Source organism: Equus caballus, chromosome 1, assembly GCF_041296265.1.
Source record: "Equus caballus isolate H_3958 breed thoroughbred chromosome 1, TB-T2T, whole genome shotgun sequence".
Taxonomy (NCBI): domain Eukaryota; kingdom Metazoa; phylum Chordata; class Mammalia; order Perissodactyla; family Equidae; genus Equus; species Equus caballus.
This window is the reverse complement of record NC_091684.1, coordinates 16,285,192-16,307,102: the sequence shown is the minus strand read 5'-3', so window position 1 is coordinate 16,307,102 and position 21,911 is coordinate 16,285,192. Positions and strand designations below refer to the sequence as shown.

The following is a 21,911-nucleotide window of genomic DNA, read 5'->3' as shown; positions in this document are numbered from 1 at the left end:
AATGTTTCATATCTTGATCTGGGGCATATACGTAGGAGTATACATTTGTCAAAACTCATTAGAATGTACTAAGCTTAAACTTAAGATTCTTGTACTTTGGTGTATCAAAATTATCCGTCAATTTAAAGAATGGCCGGGCGGCACCTGGCTATTCACCCAGGCGCCCCTCACAGCTGTGAAGGAAACCCCTCCACCTTCCCATCTCCAGGTCAAACTACCGTCGAGGCGGCTCAGAAATGCCTTTAAAATAGACAGTATTTTTTCTAAACAAAGGTATACTTGAACAGTGTTCATTTTATTCTTTTGAGCTTCTCGCTCAACAGGGCTGCATTCATTTTTCTTCTCTGTCTAGGGTTTTTGGAGAGCTGCTCTCCACCCATCCAACCCCCAAAGCAAATGAGGTGCGCGTCTTCACACCCATACACAGACACACACTGTGCCGCAAGTCTTTAGACCTCCCATGCCTGCACAGCTCTGCCAGCAGCTACAGGGCACCAAGGCGGGTTTGGGGTTCGTCTTTCGATGGGATTTTGAACAGGAGGCACTACAGTTTGGTGTTTCTCTGTTATCACCCAGAGAACATAATCTTTTGGCAACCGAACCTGCAGATTAGATTAACAGAGCCCTTTCCCATCCCCAAAGTCGGTTTTCCTATCCTCAAATCTCACTTTATAAACAGCCCCGCTCCCAGGGTTGAGTAGGCTTCATGTGTTTATGATAACATAGGTTCAAAGCACACATGCGCAGAGCCCTATCTGGCCTTCCCGTCCTTCCCCTAAGGAGTCCAAAGGATAAAGCCTGGTTATAAAGGCCGGGGCCAACCTGCCGGGCTGTGACTGGAAGCTCTGGTGCCACACAGTAAGTCACAGGCTGCGTGGGTAGGGAGATTGGCAGGGCTGGGGCTGCCAGAGGGACATAGCCCTGTAGCAGGGAGATGCTGCAGTGGGAAGACCCTGAGTCCAGGTCTGACAGCAGTGCTGCCTGACTCCCTGTGTGTGGGGAGGCCTCAGCCTCAGGGTCACGCCTTGAGGGAGAGCCCCGTGGGGCCCCGGGTGCAGAGCTTCTGTTTCCCTCACCGTCCTGCATGTTCCAGGGCTCCTGCCCTGTGTGGGTTCTGCTACTGCCAGCCCCGTACCTGTGCACGTGGTATCTGTGCGTGTCTGTGTTTCCATCCACGTAGATGCTGCCCTCTTGGACCATCGGCCTTCTCCTGCTGGCCACAGTCAGAGGTGAGGACGCTGTCACCATCCCTATGGGGAGAAAATGACCAAGTCTGGGCTGGCCTTTGGGGGAGGCAGCTAGAGGTATCATCATCATTATCGTCATCATAACTAATAGCGTTATCATTATTTCAAGAAAAACAACAATGGCCACCATTTGGGGAGTGTTGACTCTGTAGCAAACACAGGGCAACATGCTCTACATGGATGATACCGGGTAATCCTCGTGCTTGGTCCCACTCCTCCTGCAAAGGCTCTAGTGACTGGGGTGGGGTGGGGGGTCAGAGGCGGCAGGCGGCTGGGCTGGTAGACAGTGGGATGTTCTTATCAGGCCCCCAACACCTTCAGTCCCATGAGTGGACAAGTGCATGTCTACAGACTAAAGCCACATGGATGTGTCCTCCTGAGAACTCCTGGCCTGCCAGGCCTACCAGACGAGCCTGCCCTCCTGCCCATGGCCCCCCTTTTGCTCTTCCCACAGTCACTGTCTCCATCTCTCCAGCTCCAATCTGTCCCTCTCCTCTAGCTTCTGTCCAGAAGGGTAACAGGCACAGATACCCAAGGTCTACTTGTCCTAAAATAGGAATCACCTCCCTTGCCACCAAATGCCCCTCGAGCCTGCTCACTTGCCCAGCCTGCTTACTTCCCATGCCCCCACCTCCTCACAGGTGGACCTCACAGGTGCACTCGGGAGCCCCTTTCCCTCTCTGCCTCGCCTCCTCCCATCAGTCAGAACCCCTCACTGCCTGACTTGGCCCCACAAAACCTGCTGGAGGACGCCCTCCCCGAGAGCAGACGTGGTCTCCTCGGGTCCCTGCTGGGGCTTTCTTCTGCATCGTGACTACTCCTTCTTGATTCCTAACCTTGTCCCCAGTCCACTTCTGGCCTTCCCTTCCATCCTGGCCATGCAGCAAGACGCAGCTCCTGACAGCAGAGCCCGGTGGGTCCAGCTGCTTCTTAGGACTTTCTGACCCCTCCTGGTCTCCTTTGCTGATCCGCTGCCTCCTCCTGCCCCAGAGGAGATGCAGGCATTCCCCAAAGGTCACTCCCAGGCATTCTCCTCATCCTTCTCTTCCTGGGGCTTGCCCCTTGCCCAGCCTCTGGCCCCCGACCCTCTTGAGTTCCAGGCAGCTCCACCAGGGCCTGAAACTCACTTGTCCCACCAGGCTGGCCTAACACCCCTGACCCGCATCTCCCTACCTTCGCCTTAATTTCCACTGTCAGTAGAAGTTAGAATGCCCTTTACCTCTCCAGGCCCACGGCCCTGCACTGCCCCACCCCCCACCAGCCTCTCCCAGGCTCTTTTGCCTCAGGGCCACCTACACTTGGCTCCAGGAAACACCTTCAGGAAGCACAGGCTCACACCACTCACCAGCTCCACACCCTCCAGCACTTCCCCAGCATCCACCACCAGCCCAGGCGTCCCAACCTGGCCTTCACGCCCCTGCATTTACCACCTGAAGCCAGCCTTGCCTTTTCTTCCTACAGCCCTCCCTCCAGGACTGTTCCCTCTTCCCAGAATGAATTCCCTCTTAGACTTCCTCTCTTACAGGGTAGTGTTTGCACCTAGTTTGTCTTTGTGCCTCCTCACTGCCAAGCTTTATTCCCAATTAAACTTCTCAGGTTCCAATCCTGTGGCTGTGACCTTGGATAGCTTACTTTGTCTGGTTTCCTCATCTGTGACGTGGTGGTAACACTAACCCCTTACTCACAGGGGTGTTTTGAGGCTTAAATGGGATCATATTGGTAAAGCACTAATGTGGTATCTGGCACATACCAAACAACAAGTATTAACTACTACCAGTTTTTGAATGAATGACGAACATTTGGCACCATCAGCTTAGGAGTTGAGGAAGACTAAGAGAGAAGACCCGTTATAATCCTCTGGATTGGACTATGTCACCCTCAGGGACCATTTCCTGTGAAAATGTTTATGCTGTGGACTAGAGAAAGGACCCTCAGATTGACAGGTGGTTATTTGGGTCATCAGTTGCATGTCTTGAGCCCCTACTACATGCAGTATGATGCAAAAATAAATCATCCCTGTTCTTAAGAAACTTACCTTTACAAAGAACAACAGGGAAAATCTGAAATGGCAGAGAATAACTTGGGGGGAAATGCACATAAAAGGATGATGTGAAGACGTGAATTGGACAAATATCCACGAATGTCTACCATGCGTGTAGCCTGTGTTTGACGTAACAGAGACGTCAGGACACGTCAAGAAGCCTCCGTGCTACAGAATTCGTAGGCACTTCATAAATCTTTGATGCTTGATCGATATATGTAAAGGGGCCGAGAGGTAGTTTTAAGGCAGAAGGTTCCCAGGAATCCTTAGTAGGTCTACAGTGACAGGGATGTGGTGATAAGGGTACTTATTAAGCGCCAGACCCTCTGAATCAGGTACTGGGAATGTGTTTATCTGAGACACACATTCACTCCCAGCCCCCAGGTGATTCTTAGCACCACTGAAGTCTGGGTAACACTGACCAGCAAAGACAAAGACCGCCACCGGCCTTAGCCAGCCCTGGGTGCACCCGAAGAGTCCTCCTGTAGCTGAGACGCCACTGTTCCTTTTCAGAATCTCACAAGTGTCTTGTTTGTTGCTCTTCCTGCCCCAGGAAAGGAGGTCTGCTATACACCTCTTGGCTGCTTTTCTGATGACAAACCATGGGCCGGGACCCTTCAGCGGCCTTTAAAGTCACTTCCCTGGTCCCCCGAGGAGGTTAACACCCGCTTTCTTCTGTACACGAATAAGAATCCAGACAGTTACCAAGTAAGAGCAGACATGGAAGACTGCACGTGGGTGAATTGGGGTGTCACGCTGGGGCCTGCCCATGATGGTCTAAGGAAAACTTCACTGCCAGGGAACTTTCCAGATGATGCTCCCTCACCAATGTTGGACCTCGAGTCATCTTAGCTCTCACGATCATAAACTCCTATTTGTATCTGATATAATTTATGGACACCCACCCTAGAAACTGACACATTCACACACACTCGGGCACAGAACTTCAGGGGCTTCCCAGCCTGGGAACCCTGCTCCTGGGAGGAAGGCGGTATGAGCAGCTTTTATAAGAAGCCCAGGCCTGTTGTATGCCCAGGAGTGTCTGTCTGAGCAGTGGAGGCAGAGAAGACCCTCAGGGAGTGGGGGTGGGGGGTGTAAATCCTTCTTGAGGAGCTAGAAGATAGCGGGGGAGAGGGGACGTTTAACCATAAGAGAGAAAAGGTAGGGACCCTGCGAGCAACCTTCAGTTCCCAGAAGGCCTGCAGGTGGAAGCAGGACAGGCTTACTCCAGGCGATCAGAAGGGACCAGGGAGAGCTTGCTCAGAATTCAAGCGGCTCACAACTACAGTCCTGGAAGAGGTTAGAGAGCCAGGTGTCTGTCTATTGGTCCCTGGGGTCACCTATTGTGGGATTCTAGGTGACCAATTCCCCACTCATAGCTCCTCCTCCCCTCCCCCAACTGGGAAGCTGGGAGCCTGCTTGAACATGGTTCTTGTGCCGTTTTCATTTTGTGATCCTTCTTCAGGCATCATGCCCATGGCAGGTGCTGGTGGAGGGGCCCCTGAATAGGCCCGTGGGCATGGAGGAGTCTGTCCTTAAGGCTCACGGCTTGAGATGCCCTCACGACTCTACTGAGCTGCATCTCCCTCACGCCTGATGCTTCTGGCCCAGAGGCTCTTCCTCTTTTCTGTGCCGAGGACCTCTTCAGCCATCTGGGGAAGCCGAAGGGCCCCTTCTCAGGATGATGTTTTTAAATGCATAAAATAAAATACACTAGACTAGAAGGAAACTAATTATTGTCAAAAACAGTTATCAGAACACTAAAAAAGAGAAATATCTGATATAGGAATATATGTGCTGCTTTATTTCTCACTAACTAAGGTCCAGGGTTTGATCTAATAATTACTGTAATTTAAAATAGTAATGAGTATAAATGATTTTTTAAATATTTGCAACCGTAATGTGACATGAACATATCTGTGACGTCTATTGGTGACAGAGTGTTGCTAAGACTACTGTGGCTTATTGCCTAATTTCATAATTAAAAGAAATGCTAGACTTCAGTTAGGGGTTAATGACAACAAAAAGTCCACGAACTTGGACTTTCTGAATTCTATCCTCAAACCCTCAGTCGGGAACTCCTGTTCTAGCCTAACCCAATTTCATGGGAGTTGAACTTGAGACCTCAGTCTTACCGGAACTGGCTCTAACAGGTCTGTGGCTAGGACGGGCCAACATTCAAATTCATCTTTTCTAATTAAACCAGCTGATCACTGCCAGAGACGTAGCCACCATCAAGTCTTCAAATTTCCAGTCGAGCCGCAAGACACACTTCGTCATCCATGGCTTCAGAGACAGAGGGGAAGACAGCTGGCCGTCCGACATGTGCAAGGTAGGGGCCCGCCTTCCTCACCTGGCCACTCCCTGCTGAGACCAGCACCCAGCACACAGATTCAAACATTGCAGCCCCAATGACCCTGAGACTGGGAAAGGAAACACTTCAGCGAGAGATGGGTCCTTCCTAAAACCACCAAGGAAAACCTGGATTCTCAGGGGGCATCCATTGCCACCGTCTCCCAACCCACCAACTTCTAGCCAACCATCTCCTCTTGAGGCCGGAGAGACCCAGAGTCCAATCAGAAAGTCCCAGACATGGAGACTACAGAGTATTTCCTGGCATTTGTCTCTTACGATTTATAAAAAAAAAAAAAAACCTGTGTAACATAAAAACACTTAAACTTTACCCTCTAAAGCACAGTTATCCAATAGAACTTTCTATGATGATGGAAATGTTCTGTATCTGCACTGTCCAAATCAGGAGCCACAAGCCACCTGTGCTTATTGAGCACTTGAAATGTGGCTAGTGCGACCAAAAAACTGAATTTTACATTTTATTTAATTCTGATTGATTTTAAATAGCCACGTCACTATTGGCTACAGTATCAAACAGAGCAGCTCTAAAGTTATCATGAATATTAGTAATGAATTATTATTTGTACCGTCCATTTCCCAAGCAGTTACTATGAGCCTGACACTGTGCTAATCATTTCACAGTCCTTGTCCCATTTGAACCTCCCAGCAATACTGTGAGGAAGGTATAGTTATTGTTCCCATTTTACAGACGGGGAAATTAAGGCACAAAGAAGTTCAGTACTTGCCCAAAGTTGAATCCAGACGTGGAATGCCAAACCAAGTCTTCTGTCCATAAGGCATCACAAGCCTGTGCGTCTACAGATTCAGCCTGTAGGAGGTACCCACTCTTAGGGGCTTAGTCAGCACTGGAATAAACCTCAAGCAGCTTCTGCCCAAGGGTTCTCTGATCCTCTTGGGGGTGGGGTGTTCACACATGCCCCCGAGTTCCAGAAGGAGGCTGTGTGAACCGGGAGAAGAAAGAGTTGGGCATATGCAGTCCATCATGACGCCCTGGCCTCCAGCCAACTCCTTCCCATCTAAAACCAAGGTGAAGTCTAGGGCTTCCCCAAATGATATGAACTGGCCCCGTCTGATGCTTATGTTTCCCCTTCAGGGGACCAGTATCTGTGCTTGGGCAGTTGACTGTGGTCACGCCACATGATATAAAAGATACATGTATCCCGGAAAGTTGTATTCTACCTCAGTCTAAATTTTATCTTATTATACTTGTCCCTCGGTACCTTATGTCTCCCCCCAAAGCATTGTTGAAAACATAAAAGCAGCACCTCTGTGGCTTCAACCATCTAGTACAAGGGTTGGCCAACTTTTCCTTTAGAGGACCAGGTAGTAAATACTTTAGCATTTGTGGGTCATGGCTTTCACTCAACTCTGTTGTAGCTCAGAAGCAAAGACAGACAACACGTCAGCAAATGGGGGTGGCTGTGTTCCAATAAAACTTTATTTATAAAAGCAGGTGGATTTGGCCCACAGGTAAGTTTGCTAATCCCTGATCTAAAGTGATATTTTAGACCCGGTGGCGTCAATAACCATCTGTAAGATACTAGACAAGTCACTTACTCCATTCCCAGCCTCAGTTTCCACATCTGTTAAGTGAGGCTAAGTATACCCAGTTCATAGTGATATGGTGAGGATCAAGACAAGGGTGAAGAGTATTAAAGTTCTGACACAAACTGGACGCTTGATGGATGTGAATTCCTAGCTCTAGAGTGTGCAACCTGTGGCTGTTAATAAATTGGTTTCTCCCTGTTGTTTGTCTTCCCCAGAAAATATTGCAAGTGGAGACCGCGAACTGCATCAGTGTGGATTGGAGTTCCGGGGCCAAGGCAGAATATACTCAAGCCGTGCAGAACATCCGGATCGTGGGAGCGGAGACAGCTTACTTAATACAACAGCTGTTGGTAAAACCCTGCCAGGGCCACATCCTGTGGGCAGGGGCCAGAGAGAGGGGCAGGCAAGGGCCACCGTGCACCCAGAGGCAGCCTGGAGACCCGTGGGCAGCAGCAGGGCCTGGAAGCCTGGAAGCCCCAGGAGGGCCTTTAAGATGAAGCTGCAACCTTCCTCCCTCTGCATTGGCCTGAAGATCCCCAGTTGTGGGGCCTGGGGCAAACTAACCTCTTTGAGCCTCACTTTCCCCTTTTGAAATGAGCCTGCCTTTCAGGCTCTTCTGGGACTTCTACAGCAGGCTGGGCTGCCCAGCAGTTCTCAGCCCAGATGAGTCTTCTTTCTCAGGCACGAGGCAAGGCCCCTTACAGCCTTCGGGAAGGTCTATTCCAGAGAGCCCCAGAGCCGGGCCCCACTACCCACGCTGTCCCCAGACAGGCCCAACCCCTGCCCTGGACGAGAGGAGGGAGTCCGGCGGTGGGCTGTGGGTGGGAGCGGGCAGCGCAGGTCCATTCCGGGCCGAAGTGGCCTGCAGTTGACGCGGTGGCCGCTGGTCAGCACTGTTGCCCCGAGCACCAGCCGGTCCGCAGGGCTCGAAGACTGGGTTGCGCTGTCACAGGGGACGTCCTGGACTCGGGGGTCTTTGCTCCCGAGTCCTGCCTCCATCCCCGCCCCCCAGAGCCAGCATGTCCCCATCCGATCCTGTGGGACCTGACGCGTCATCCCTCCGCAGACCGAGCTGAGCTACAACCCCGAGAACGTGCACATCATCGGCCACAGCCTGGGCGCGCACACGGCGGGGGAGGCTGGCCGGAGGCTGGAGGGCCGCGTGGGCAGGGTCACAGGTAGGCGGCGCGGGGCGGGGCGGGGCGCGGGGCCGAGCCCGGGGCGGGCACTGGAAGCCGCGACTGCGCAGTTCCTGCGGCCAAGGGCGCCCCTACTGGTCCTCTGGGAACTGATTTTAGGCGGTGCCCGGACTTGAAAAATGATTGTGCACATGTTTTGTATGTATTAGAAAATAATATAATTGTAAATAGAAACGCGCTTATAGAAAAAGAAAACTATAACTAGCACATTAAACCCATGACTTCAGGGTTATTATTGCTAGAGTATGGCAAAGTGAAAAAGTGAAATGATTTTTTTTTACATTAATTCTTCACTTCTACAAACACTGATTGTCTTTGCTGTGCCAGGCGTAGGCAGAAAACGAAAGTGGCTAGCTGAGCCCTGCCACAGGAGGTGTTCTGTAAATACTGAACAAATGAATGAATCACTAGGCAAAATGAATGCACACAAGACTAGACACTGACAACTATTTATTTTGTGCAGCTGAATCAGTGTGTAACTTTGGCAAACGGCTCAATTCAACATTTAATGAATGTCTCCTTTGCTCAGGGCACTGTAGTAGGCATTAGGTGAAGGATAAAGGGATAATAGTTCATGTTTATGTAGAATTTTTCAGTTTGCAGTCCTTTGTCTTACATCTTTTCGTGAGATTTTTTACAATAACCCTGTAAGGTAGGTTGTTATTTCCACTTTCCAGATGAGGAAGCTGAAACTCACAGAGGACAGGCATTTGACCTTGAGCAGAACCAGGGCTAGAATACAGGTCACTGAGTCCTGTGTGCCACGCTCCTGCCACCCTTTCTTCCCTCTGAAGATAAACTGGGCACAGCCCCTGCTTCAGGAAATCCAGTCTAGTCCAGGAGGCAGACAACTAAGTAGGCAAATAAAATTCAAAGCAGAATTAGTAAATGCAAAATAAGCCTAGGCAATGTGGATGGAATGACTGAGAAAGGAGAGGCTCAATTTTCCATAAGGAGGTGGTGTTTGAGCCAGGTCTTGGAGGGGAAAGATTTAGATTAGGGGAGAATGTGGGGAAGCGAGCCGCAGGCTGGGGACAGCATAAGCAAAGACACAGAGGACACAGAGGGATAGACAGTGCAGGGCTCAAGCAGTGGGGAGGAGCTGGGCAAGGCCAGGGAGCTTGCAGTCTTGGAGAGCGGTGGCCAAGTAGTAACGTGTGAGGGAAAAAAGAAAAAGGGAGCTAAGGGGGCAGGGGCACCACCCAGATCCTCCATGGAGCCCAGGCACTGGGGATTTCTGGATGTTCTTTGACAGGCAAACCTCACTTCCAGCCTGTCTGTCTCAGCCTCTCTCTCCCAAACAGCCCAGGAGCTGCAGGCACAATTCCTCAAACTCTGGCTGCTGGAGTATGGGGCCCTTTGCCCAGGAATCCCCATGGCTTCTGTGGGTACGGGGGTTAGATCCTGGTTTGTCTCAGAGTATGGCATCACTGTCCACCTCCCCCCTTTCAGGATTGGATCCAGCAGAGCCATGCTTCCAGGATGCATCCGAGGAGGTTCGCCTGGACCCATCTGATGCCCAGTTTGTGGATGTGATTCACACGGATGCTTCTCCGATGCTCCCTTCCCTAGGTGAGTTCCTCATTCTACCTCATGGTGACCAGTTGTAACTGATGACAGTGGGTCCAGTTATCCTCTCCTCCCTGCTCAACACACACATACTGCAGGGGTGGTATACAAAATGGTTAACCACGGGAGTAGCTTGGGCACCAACCAGTTGAAATGGGTGCCAGCCACAAATAAACAGCCAGTACAGTGCCAGTGGTGTCAGCCTGCAGCACCAGGTAGAACAAAAAGCACGTCTATAGCCTATGGAAGATTGTTGCTCAGTCTTCAAACCCTGCATCTGTCACTAGTCTGCCAATATCCTGAGTGGCAGATGTATTTATCATTGATGTTGGACATGTACTTGCAAAATGCAGTTAACTTTTGAATTTTTTTCTTACTGCTTTTGCCAAAGCTTTGGTTCCAGTTTGTTTTATGGGAGATTAAATATATCCTTTTATTTAATTCTTCTAAAATCATCATTGTTTTCAATATTTTCTTACATAACCACTCATGAAATGTGCTAATAAAGGATATGTTTTTTAATAATAATGATGATGATATCACTTATTGAGTGTTTACTGTGTCCTGCATGGAACATTTTGTACACATTAGCTCATTAATCATTGTAACAATTCTAAAAAGTGGATATTACTATTACGATTTCATAGCTGAGAAACTGGAGCTCAACAACGTCAAGTAGTTGCCACAGATGATGGAGTCTTTAGGTAGAACCAGAATGTGACTACAGGTCTGTGTGCATCAAAGCCTAAAGCAGCTAGCCGTTACGCTGTGCTCTGGATATAACAATATGATGTTATGTTCTCTCCATGTAACAATATAATGTAATAATGAAATTTTTAAAGTTTGTTCAAAGTAATAAAAATTGCACCAGTCCTGATATGTATCTACTGGTGAACGATGGTATCAAGGCATATCAGTATTGTTCAGGGCTTCCCCAAGACAGACAGACAGACATGCATACAGATACACACATGTGCACGCTCACCCAGACCCTCCCTTCCCCCCATCTCACTTCCTCTGCTCTCTCCTCCCTGCTTGTCTTGCCAAGTGCTCATCTCAGAACTTTCTGCAGAGCCAGAGACAGGGCAGCCGTGCTGAGGGAGAATTTGCCAAGAAGATTCTTGCTTTGGTTGGAACGAGCTGACACTCTCTGTGGCCACCACTTCACTTTGAAACCACTTACCTCCCTGCTCATTTCTGCTTCCAATGTTTCAGGTTTTGGAATGAGCCAAAAGGTGGGCCATATGGATTTCTTTCCAAATGGAGGAAAGCAAATGCCTGGATGTAAGAGAAGTTCCTTTTCAACCTTCATTGACATAAATGGAATATGGCAAGGTACGTAAGTAAGAAAAGGAAGAGAGCAGTTGCTTCCCTTGGGGACAAAGCAAGGTGTGTGGTCTGGCCTTCATAATACTGAATCTGCCACCACTTATGGAGTGCTTATTCTATGCCAGGCATTTTCACAGCAATGTCAAGAGATGGTTACTCTGATTACCCCCATTTTATAGATGAGGAAACTGGGGCTCAGCAAAGTTATAAAATTTGCCCAAGACCACCCTAGATTTAAGCCCAATTTCTGGCTGCAAAGCCCAGCCTCATGCCCCAGCCTGCACCATCTGCCCCAGTTATCAGGATGCTGAGACCTGAGCTACACTGACACACTGCCAAACAGCCAGCTCTGGCTTTGGCCCACATCCTGCTGTCAGTGCCTGCTCCTTGAAGACCTGCAGGGGGTAAGCAAAGGGCTTTGACTTCCTTGCTGTTTGCTGCTGTCAGATACTAGGCGTGCAGATGGACTGAGCTGGTAAGAAGACCAAGGGGGAACGTGCTGAATGGGTTTGGAGTGCCCGTGTCTGGAGGGGAAGACCTGGAGGTCTGGGGAATGAACCTTGTGTGTCTCCATTTATCTGAGAGATCAGGCTTCGTGCCCCTAGGATCAGCTGATCTAATACACCATTTCCATCAGTTGTCCCTCGTTCTGGCCTTTGCTCTGTTCCTATCGCCCCTCCCCTGAGACCAGGCTTCACTCTCCTCTCTGCAAGTGGAGACATTGAGTCTGATCATTTCATTTTGGTCTTTATTTTTCTGAGCTGGGCATCCCCGAGGCCAGGGGCTGTGTCGGGGGCATCCAAGACACCCCAGTACTCTGCTCAGGGCACAGCCCAGAGCATGCACTCAATACAGCCCATTACATTGAGCTGAGTGGCCTTCTGTGGCATTTTAATACTCCACGTGCTGACGTTAAAGAGCAGAGTCGACAAAGCAACAGCTGACATCGCCAACAGTAAGTGGAGCTTTTGATCTCCTCTCTGCTCAGCGCCAGGTAACCCCAGGGAAGATGTGGCTGTTCTGCTCCCTGTAAGAATGCCAGAGTCACAGTGAGGGCTTCCTGCTCCCAGAAGTGACGAGCAGGGCACACATAATAGACAGGAACCCAGTTTTAATTAAAGAGGCAATTCAGAGTGAACAAGCCTATGAACACTGGCGTCTTTCTATTGTGTGAAGTTCTGAGTCACCCCTGCACTGGGCACTGAGGAACAATTAAATCCACTTGCTCCTCTATTATGGTATCCCTGGGCAGCAATTTTGGATGAAAGAAACAATTAAGTTTGAAACAGGTTCCGTTGTCTGGTAATGAGAGTTGGCGTGGGGCACGCGGAACCCGGCCTCAGCTGGAAGTCGCTGGGCCATGGGGCACAATGGAGCTGGGAGTTGTGGAGAGTTAATTCCCCCGGCACAAAGGAGAATGTTCCTTTCTCCGTGGGTGGTGGACAAAGCCCACGAGAACCCCTAGAAGTGGTCCCAGGTAAGTCCAAGGTCACTGTGGATCGCTCCATGGGAAGTTTTGAACCAAGTAGTTGGAGAAATGAAAAACAATTTTCCAAACGAGAGGACTTGGGGTTAAAGAAAAAGAGGATAAATAAAAGAGTGGCCAGAGGTCACAGTGACCTTGTTCTCCCCTGCTTTTATTTTGTGCCTGGAATAGTAAGGAGGAGGAATTTCTTTGCATGAGGCCTTAGGCACAGAAAAGCTTAGTTCATGGGAAAGACCTGTCCAGTATGGTCCGGAGTCCTCAAAATGCACCCTGTGGGCAGAACACAACCTACAGCGGCATGAGAGTGGCCTTCACAGTGGCTAGTTTAAAAATGGGAATGTACTGCTGTCATTTTAAGCATGGAAAGATTTTCATGTAAGAGTCAAGATGCTGGCTTCTCAAGAAAAATCAGAAGAACAAGCAATCTGGGCCTTTAACACTCAACAACTGGCTGGGCTATGTAGGATCTCTTTTAAAAGCTTGTGCTATTCTCTCTCTCTCCGTTTATATATTTCTCACACCTCCCCCGCTCCTCATTCGTTTATGTTACACACCTGGCCCCTGGAGGTTTGGACAAATAGGGTTGTTAGAACTTGTCCCCCACCACTTGCCTTGGTCCTCAGCAAATGGACACAGTGGTGGGGAGAGGAAGTCACCATTACTAAACAAGTCCTCAGATTTCCTACTTGCCCCAGAATATGTCAAAGTCGTTGATAGAAATTTCTAATTGTGACCAAGGCGTTTCGGAACACTGATCCCCATCTGTGAAACGTGGAGGTGATTCCTGGCTTGGTCAGAATAGTTCAGGCTTCAGAAGTGAAATGCCTTCAGCAAGCTCTCATGGGCTTTGCTTTCTCAGGAGCCCAAGACTATCTGGCTTGCAACCACCTAAGAAGCTTCGAGTATTACTCCAGCAGTATCCTCAACCCTGATGGCTTCCTGGCCTACCCATGTGACTCCTACGATAAGTTTCAGGAGGTAGGTCACACCAGGGGCCCGGGGGATATGTGGGTGGTTTTGTCCCTGTGGCTTGGAACAGAACAGAGAGCTGTAACTCCATGACTGCTGAGATGAGGCGCTGGAAATGCTTAGTGTCACGGAGCCTGCTTCCTCCTGGGAAGCAGAGTGGGCAGGAGGGGGACCACATAGACTTCACTGGGCTGGGCCTTCCCTAGATCCATAGCTTTTCATTCTAGAAAATTCCCAATCTACACAGGAGTTGAAAGAAGAATACAATGAATACCTATAGACCCATCACCTAGATGCACCAATTGTTAGCATTTTATACGTGCGTGTGCGTGTGACGTGTGTATTTGTATACTTTTTTCTCAATTATGTGAAAGTAGATTAAAGATATTATGACACTTTACTCATTCATCTCCTCAGAACAAGATCATTCTCCTATAGAACAATGTTCAAGAAATTTAACATTGGTACACTAATATTTTCTAATATATTGGCCATATTCAAACTTCTCCGAATATTCAAGTATTGTCCTCTAGATCTGCGTCTTCCTTTTTCTTGCCTCCTTCGTTCCTTCTTTTCTTTCTTTCTTTTCCTCCCTCCTTCCCTTCTTCCCTTCCCTCTCTTTCTTGCATTGCGTCTATTGTGTCTTTAGTCTCCTTTAGTCTGGAACAGTTCCCCATTTTTTCTTGGTCTTCCAGGACATTGACCGTCATGAGGATTTCAGGCCAGGTATTTGGTAGAATATCCCACAATCTGAACTTGTTTGATTATATCTCTGTAATTCACTGGGTGATTTGGATCTTTTTCAGTGTCACAACCAGAGGCATTCATTTAGTAACACTTGGTCCCATTATTTGATAACGTACAGTTTGATTACTTGGTTAGGGTAAAAAATCCTACCAGATTTCTCCATTATAAACGTACTATTTCCCCTAAGTAATCTATAAGGTGATATTGTTCCTCGACATCAAACCAATGTAAAATATGAGCTTCTTACGTGAATTAATTATTACATTGGTGGTTGCAAAAGTCTGAAGTTTCAAAACATTTTTTCTCAAAGATAAAAATAAAAATATATTTAAACTCACATGTTTTCCTTTCAAAACTAATTTTGATCTTCTTGGGTTAAACTAAGAGAAAAAGGACATCATACTCAATCCCCGAGGTCTATAAATACTCCTGTGCAGCCTTGGCTGTGATAGTTATTGTTAGGGCATGGATAATAATACACACAGCCTCCTTCACTTCTCTTATTCTTTCCAAATTGCAAAATAGCTCTGCACATCATGCAAGACGGATGTGGTGAGGGCAAAGAACAGAGGACCAGTGATGCTGTGGCATAAAGTGCTGGTCTGACCTGAAACGAGCAGACTACCTCCTCCAGGTCTAATTACTGAGCTACCATTTGGAGAGCATCAAACAGGGATCAATTATATAATTCACATTCAAGTGAAAATGGTCACAGATCTTCTCTTCCTCTGCTATTTCAAAATAAACTTATCTGTCGACTTACTCCTCTCTAAAGAGATCTTGCATTTCCTTCCATATTTTAATATTACTGCTTCCTGGATATGACTTGTCTCCCCAACTATACTCTAAGATTTCAGGTACTTCTTTGTGTACTCTGCAGGGCCTAGTACCTTTCTCTGCACAATTCTGAGGATGGATGCATGGGTATGTGGATGCATGCATGCATGAATCGGTGGATGGGTGGAAGAATGGATAGATGGTTTGATAGGTAGTAGATGAGAAGATGAATGGGGAATGAATGGACAGATTGGTGATTGGATGGGTAGGTAGATGAAAAGATGGATAAAGAATAAATGGGTAGATGGATGGTTGGGTGGGTAGATGGGAGGATGGATGGAGGATGGATAGGTGTATGGATAGGTAAATAAGAGGATGGATGGGAAGATGAATTGATTGGTTGATTGATTGAGTCAAACACCTACCACTGACAATTGAATTATGTTTTTTTCACTAGAATGGCTGTTTCCCTTGTCCAGCTGGTGGATGCCCCAAAATGGGGCACTATGCTGACCAGTATAAGGAGAAAACCAGTGCTGTGGAACAAACCTTTTTCCTGAACACAGGAGAAAGTGGTGACTATACTTGTAAGTTTCCATTTGACTCATTTAAAAATTCTTGCAAACAATTTGAAAGGTGTACCAGCCTTATTAGCCAGGATCCTTGGTAGCAGCTGACTGAAACTCAACTTCAACCAGCCCAAAAGGGTCTCATGTTCACCTCTTTAATCAATAATCCTGGTCAGTGGAGTAAAGTACAATGATTGGCCCAGGCGGGGTCCGTGTCCATCCACCCCTGTGGCAGGAAGGATGGATCCATTAACAGAAGCCGAGGGCAAGGTGAGGCAAAGTCATTGTAAATCAAGAAGTCAGCCTGTGATTATCTATCATATACCCCCTGCACGTACACGTGTACATACATGCACACACACACACACTCATCCACTGTGTCTGTGCTGTTATTTTGCTCAGATTCTCATTTGAAAGTACAAGATAGTAAAATCATCAAGATTCATTTATTATAAGTAATATCACATGGAGGCTGAATGGAAGAGCAATTATTTTCTGAGGGACTTTTAAATTTAAAAAAATTTATATAGCACTTTACAAAACACTTTTCATATACAGTATTTCATGTAATCTTCACAATATAGATCGTGAAAGGGAAGAGTTTGGCAGTATCTATAAAGTCTTATATGCATATTCCTTTAACCCGCTCGTTCCATTTCTCAGAACGTACCTAGGAAGATGCTTGCGTGTGTGCATAAGAAGGTATGCCCAAGGATGGTCCCTGCAGCATTGTTTTTAATACCAAAAGATTGGGGGAAGAAAAAACCCTAGAAGTCCACCAATTGGTAAACAACCAAGTACTGTATATAACCATTAAAAGGATTATGTCCTGAAGAGAGAAGACCTCTAAGGTGTATTAAGTGAACGGGGAGGTGGCAGAACGACACGCAGGGCGAACGCGTATCGGTCAGGGTCCTGACAGGAGAGAGGACTCGTTCAAGTGGTTCAGATGAAGAGATGTTACTGAAGGGCCTACTTTGAGAGGTGTGGGCAGGGTGAAAGGAACAAAGAAGGGATGCTGAGGCACCCAGAGTCTAGTGGCTGTGCATCCAGGAATGGCATGCTCTCATAGGGGAGGGAGTTACTGCCAGACACTTGGTACTAGAGCAAGGAAGGAGCAGGGGAGCGAATACCTCCACCTCTCTCCTCCCAACTTCTGTATCCTGTGCAAGCCTCTTATTGGCTGAACTCAACCAAAAGCCAGCAGCAATGGTACCTGGTGAGGGTGGCCTTCCAGAACGCAGGGCAGGACAGAGAAGGACCATGAATCAGTCTGCAGTGAGGATGGGTGGAGATAATAGAAAATAACAGCTCATACTGTTTTTGGAGGTGGGGGGGAAATACCTAGATATTCCTTTATATACATATGTGTGTGTGTAAATGCTCAGAGAAAGCTCTAGATCAGGGTTTCTCAACCTCAGCATTATGAACATTTGGGGCTGGATAATTCGTTGCTGTGGGGGGCTGTCCTGTGCATTGCAGGATGTTTAGCAAACCCTTGGTCTCTACCCGCAAGAAGCCAGTGGCATACCCCTCCCCCTCCTTGTGACAACCAAAAATGTCTCCAGACATTGCCAGGTGTCCCTAGGGGGTCCAGAATCTCTCCCGATTGAGAGCCATTTGACTTGATTAAGTGTAGGGACCAAACTGGTTACCTCAAGGAAGAACCTGGGATGGAGGTAGATGGTAGAGGGCAGGTAGATAGGGTTTTGATGAAAGGGGATTTAAATTTTAGCTTGGTTGTTTTTCTATTGAGAATAGTTCATTGCATGTGAAAATAGCAAAAAAATAGAAGAGAGCAGTAGGTGATTTATCCAAATGCTGGAACCGCTAACATCTCCCTTACACTGTGGCTTTCTGGTGTAGTGATGTGTACCAAGGGCACACAGGTGCAGTAACCAGCTGCCCTTCATCCATCAGGGCACATGTCTTGCCGTATTGGCAAGAGATTGTGCTGAACTATAATATTTACTTCCCCCTGAGTCCCTCACCCCTACCTAGAATCTCAATTTCTGGGACCCCAACTTCATTGGAGGAAACCGTTAGTCACATTCTCCCTTATCTTACACCCATGCGGGATTCAGAGCTTGGAACAAGAATGCCTCCATGGTGTCATTTTTTTTCCAACAAGATGAGTCAATTGAGCTGATTGTATGTCTTTGGACAGCTTGGAGATATAGAGTATCCATCACACTGGCTGGAAGCGGGAAAGCGAATGGGTACCTCAAGGTTACTTTGCGTGGAAGTAATGGAAACTCAAAACAATATGAAATTTTCAAGTAAGTTTGATAATGAAGTGCAATACTTTCCATAGTTGATTATTCATAAAAGATTGAGTATAAACTGCTTTATAAATCTAGCCATCTATTATACAGAACCATTGAATCCTAGAATGTCAGAGCTTGAAGGAAGTCTTAGCATCTAGTTCGGTCACCCCATTTTACATCTGAAAAGAGTGAGGCCCAGAGAGAGGGAATTCACTGTTTAAAATGAGATATGTGCTATCTCCTTTTGGAACATCAATCATTGCTTCCCGACTTAGGTTTTATGAATATCAGATTCTCCTTCAGCAAAGCACATTTATATGGCAACTTCCTCCCCTTAGACACAAACACACACTCCATTTTCTACACATGCGTACACATGAAGCCCGAGGCCAGCTGGTTGTGGCGGTAGCCTCAGCACCTAGCCTATGCTGGGCATATGAGGTGCTTGGTAACAATCTGTCAGATGAATGCATGAGTGTGCTGTAAAATTAGGTTCTGTTTTGCATTGACTTTTACTTAATAATTTTCGTGTTAGGTTGAAGTTCTTTGACAACTTCCTATACTACATATGAGATGCTAACAAAGGACCTTTGCTACACCACGTGCATCTTTAAACATAAGAGATTTAAACATTCATTAATTAGTCCTGTAGTGAACTTATATAACGTTAATATGCCACCCCAAATGTTTGACTTCCATCTAGGGACAAAGTAGCACAAGGGAAAATCTAGAGTCCAATACTTGTTAAAGGTGTGTTCTTCACAAAAACAGTTGTGTTTTCACAGCCCCTAGATGTGTATGAAGCCATTTGAGGTATTTGCAGAAAACCAACAGCAGCCATTATTTGGAGAAACAATAGATTGCTATCATCGTATGTATTCATGTATCCAGCTGATATAACACTTTATGTCTATATTTTCAGAGGATCCCTCCAACCAGATTCAAGTTATACACTTGACGTTGATGTGAATTTCATTATTGGAAAAATTCAGGAGGTTAAGTTTGTCTGGAACAAAACTGTGTTAAATCTCTCCAAGCCCCAACTGGGGGCTTCCCGGATCACAGTCCAAAGCGGTGCAGATGGGACTGAGTGCGTATCACTAATTCCACCTAAGTCTTAATATCTATATTTATCTGTCAGTCTATCTATGCATCCATCTATCCATCCAATCACCCACCTACCCATCTACGTATCCATGTACCCATCTATTTATTCATCCCTTTCTGTCCAACTGCTTAACCACTTACCTCTCCACTTATCCATCAAGACATCTGTCTTCTCATCCTGCTGGCCATCCAGCCATCCATCCATTCATCTATCCAACTATTCATCTCAACTCTACATCTATCCATTTGATTTTGAAAAATCAAACATCATTTTCCTTAAGCCAAAATCTACTTAGCAGGAGCAAGGTATCAGTTGTAAGGCATAGATTCGAGAAACAGGCAAATATGAGACTGTTTTATCTTGAACACTAAGGAAAATACCTGTGCAGTACTTGTAAGGAATCTCTGAATCATTTCAGTTGGGGCGCAGTCATTACTGTAAATTTGTTTGTTTGGAGATCATGGCATAACAGCAATATAGACTGTGTTGGCATCTAGCTCACAGTGGCAAACTCTTATTCAGAGGGAATAGAATCTTACTTGGTGGGAGTTGCATGAGGACATAACTGTGTTTAAAATATGGAAAGAAAGAAGACCATCTTGAAAGGGGATCACCAGAAAATAAGGAGACATTAGTGTCTGAAGGATACTTAGATATCACCTTTCAACTGTTCTCATTTTAAAATGAGGAAAGTGAGATTTGGAAAGTCAAGTCTAGGCCACATAGGGAACCTAGAGGGAAGAATATTGGACTTCAAAATGTTTTCAAAAACACCTATCAAGACCTTGCTCAGCTGCATGCCTTAACTGTGCTGGCTGTAAATGGTCATACTCCCGGTTCCTCTGTGAGTTGTTGGAGGATCAGATGTCACTCTGGTTGTGCCACCAGTTTGTATAATCAAGAGCAGTGCACAAGCGTGAGGCACAACCAGGACTTGGACCCAGGTCTTCTCACATCCCGTCCAGTCCTCTTTCCACTGTGCCTGTCTGGCTTACACAGCCAGACGTGGAGCTGAGGAGTCATAAAGCCTAGCCGTGGAATGCATTGTGGAATGGTCTGGATTTCACAGGATTAGGTGGGGGTGGGAATGGAGTTATTGTTGCCAACTACAGTGCAGAACTCATTGCCAGGCCCAAAGCTGCAGGCCCCCTGGAGATGCTCTTTATTTTGAAAAACCCTTAGTCTGACATGGCTGATTCAGCCACAGCTCGTCAGGAGCCCACAGGAGGGGAGGAGGTTTTTTGAGTGTGTTTGTTCAGTAAGAATCACCTGGGCTCTGTCTGGTGTAGCAGAGCTTTGAGTCAGAGATCTGGATGCCAGAGGGTGGACTAAATGCTGTTTACTCCTCTGGAGTCACATTTTCACAAGTAAATGAGCCTCATGCTGAAAGTGTTTTCTTCCACAGGTATAAGTTTTGTGGCAGCGGCACCGTGCAAGACAACGTTGAACAGTCTCTGTACCCTTGTTAAAAATGTGGTACTTTCTAGTATCTTTGCAATAATAAATATTTTAATGCCCTTGGTTTGATGTTGAGGTGTCCGTTTGACATCATTCATGTGCTGGGGGCGTATTTCAGAAATGATTTTTGGGACTGGAGCCAAATTGGCCAGAGGTAATGCCTGAAACCTGCCACTGGTCCACCTCTGTCACCATCTCTCTAGGCACTTTGTGTGGCCTGCTCGAATGTATTTTATTTCCTTAGACAGTGAAGTCCTGTCCTACTTGAAGAGGTCATCAGTGTTTCCACATGTTACCCACCCAGCTTTTCACGTCCTAGGGTAGGAAGCAGACCCTATGGATGAGCAGCCTGTGGCATGGGTAACTCTGAGCGATTATTATTTAGGTTAAAAATCTGCCTGTGCCGTTGGAGGTAGAGAGGCTTAAAAAAAGTTAATACACGCACATGGTACAAAATGCAAATCATCCAGAAGAGTATTCTTACCCAATGTACGTCTCCTTCCACCTTCGCCCTCAAGTCTGTAGGTTCCTCTTCCTAGAGACAACTTGAGTTTTTCCCGGAAACATTCTACATGTACATAAGTGTGTGCCCCTCTCACACATCCCAACCCCACCCCAGCCATTTTTTTCCCGCAAACAAATGGTAGAATGCAATGGACACTCTTCTCAATCTTCCTTCTGCACTAACGATAAATTCGATAGGATTTTCTAGTGGTACAGAAAGAGCCTCTTCATTCTTCATTGGCTCCATAGATTCCACCCAGAGATACATGTGGTGTGGTTGCCCCTGCTGATGGACATACAAGTGGTTTCCAAAATTTTCCTATTATAATATTCATGCAACTAATATCCTTTTGTGATAGTTTGACATTATACATATTTTTCCAATAAATGTTTAGAATATATTTATTTTCATCAGTATTGCCAAATTACCCTCTGTAGTGAATGTACCAATTTATACTCTAACCAGCAACGCAGCAGGTTGAACCATATGAAATTGCCACTCTCGTAGACCAAAAAGGTCAATGCTGGCAATTTCATATGGTTCATTCTAACAGGCGAGCACTGCACACTCTCACCAACGTGGTGAATTATCAAACTTTTTGCCGATTTGGTACATAAAAGTGCTTTTCCTTAAATTGTAATTTGCGTTTGTTTTATTATGAACGAGAGTGAACATGTTTTCAATGTTTGATAGGCCCTTTGTATTTCTTCCTCGGTGAG

General features: G+C 46.8%; 1 protein-coding gene across 2 annotated transcripts; it reads left to right on the top strand.

Annotated features, from left to right (window-relative positions):
• The first annotated feature begins 750 nt into the window (after nucleotides 1-750).
• LOC100033913 (pancreatic lipase-related protein 2) lies at nucleotides 751-20,756 on the top strand. 2 transcript variants are annotated; one of them, XM_023638775.2, is made up of 13 exons: nucleotides 751-858; nucleotides 1,181-1,229; nucleotides 3,842-3,996; nucleotides 5,495-5,620; nucleotides 7,425-7,559; nucleotides 8,276-8,387; nucleotides 9,861-9,980; nucleotides 11,193-11,312; nucleotides 13,652-13,770; nucleotides 15,743-15,872; nucleotides 18,022-18,133; nucleotides 19,044-19,211; nucleotides 20,635-20,756. In XM_023638775.2, the coding sequence occupies exons 2-13, from the start codon at nucleotides 1,181-1,183 to the stop codon at nucleotides 20,696-20,698; spliced, it is 1,410 nt and encodes a 469-aa protein (XP_023494543.1). In that variant the 5' UTR covers nucleotides 751-858; the 3' UTR covers nucleotides 20,699-20,756. The 2 variants fall into 2 exon arrangements, with proteins under 2 accessions (XP_023494543.1, XP_014588476.2); XM_014732990.3 differs by having other exon boundaries at nucleotides 843-858; nucleotides 1,094-1,229.
• The last annotated feature ends 1,155 nt before the right edge of the window (nucleotides 20,757-21,911 follow it).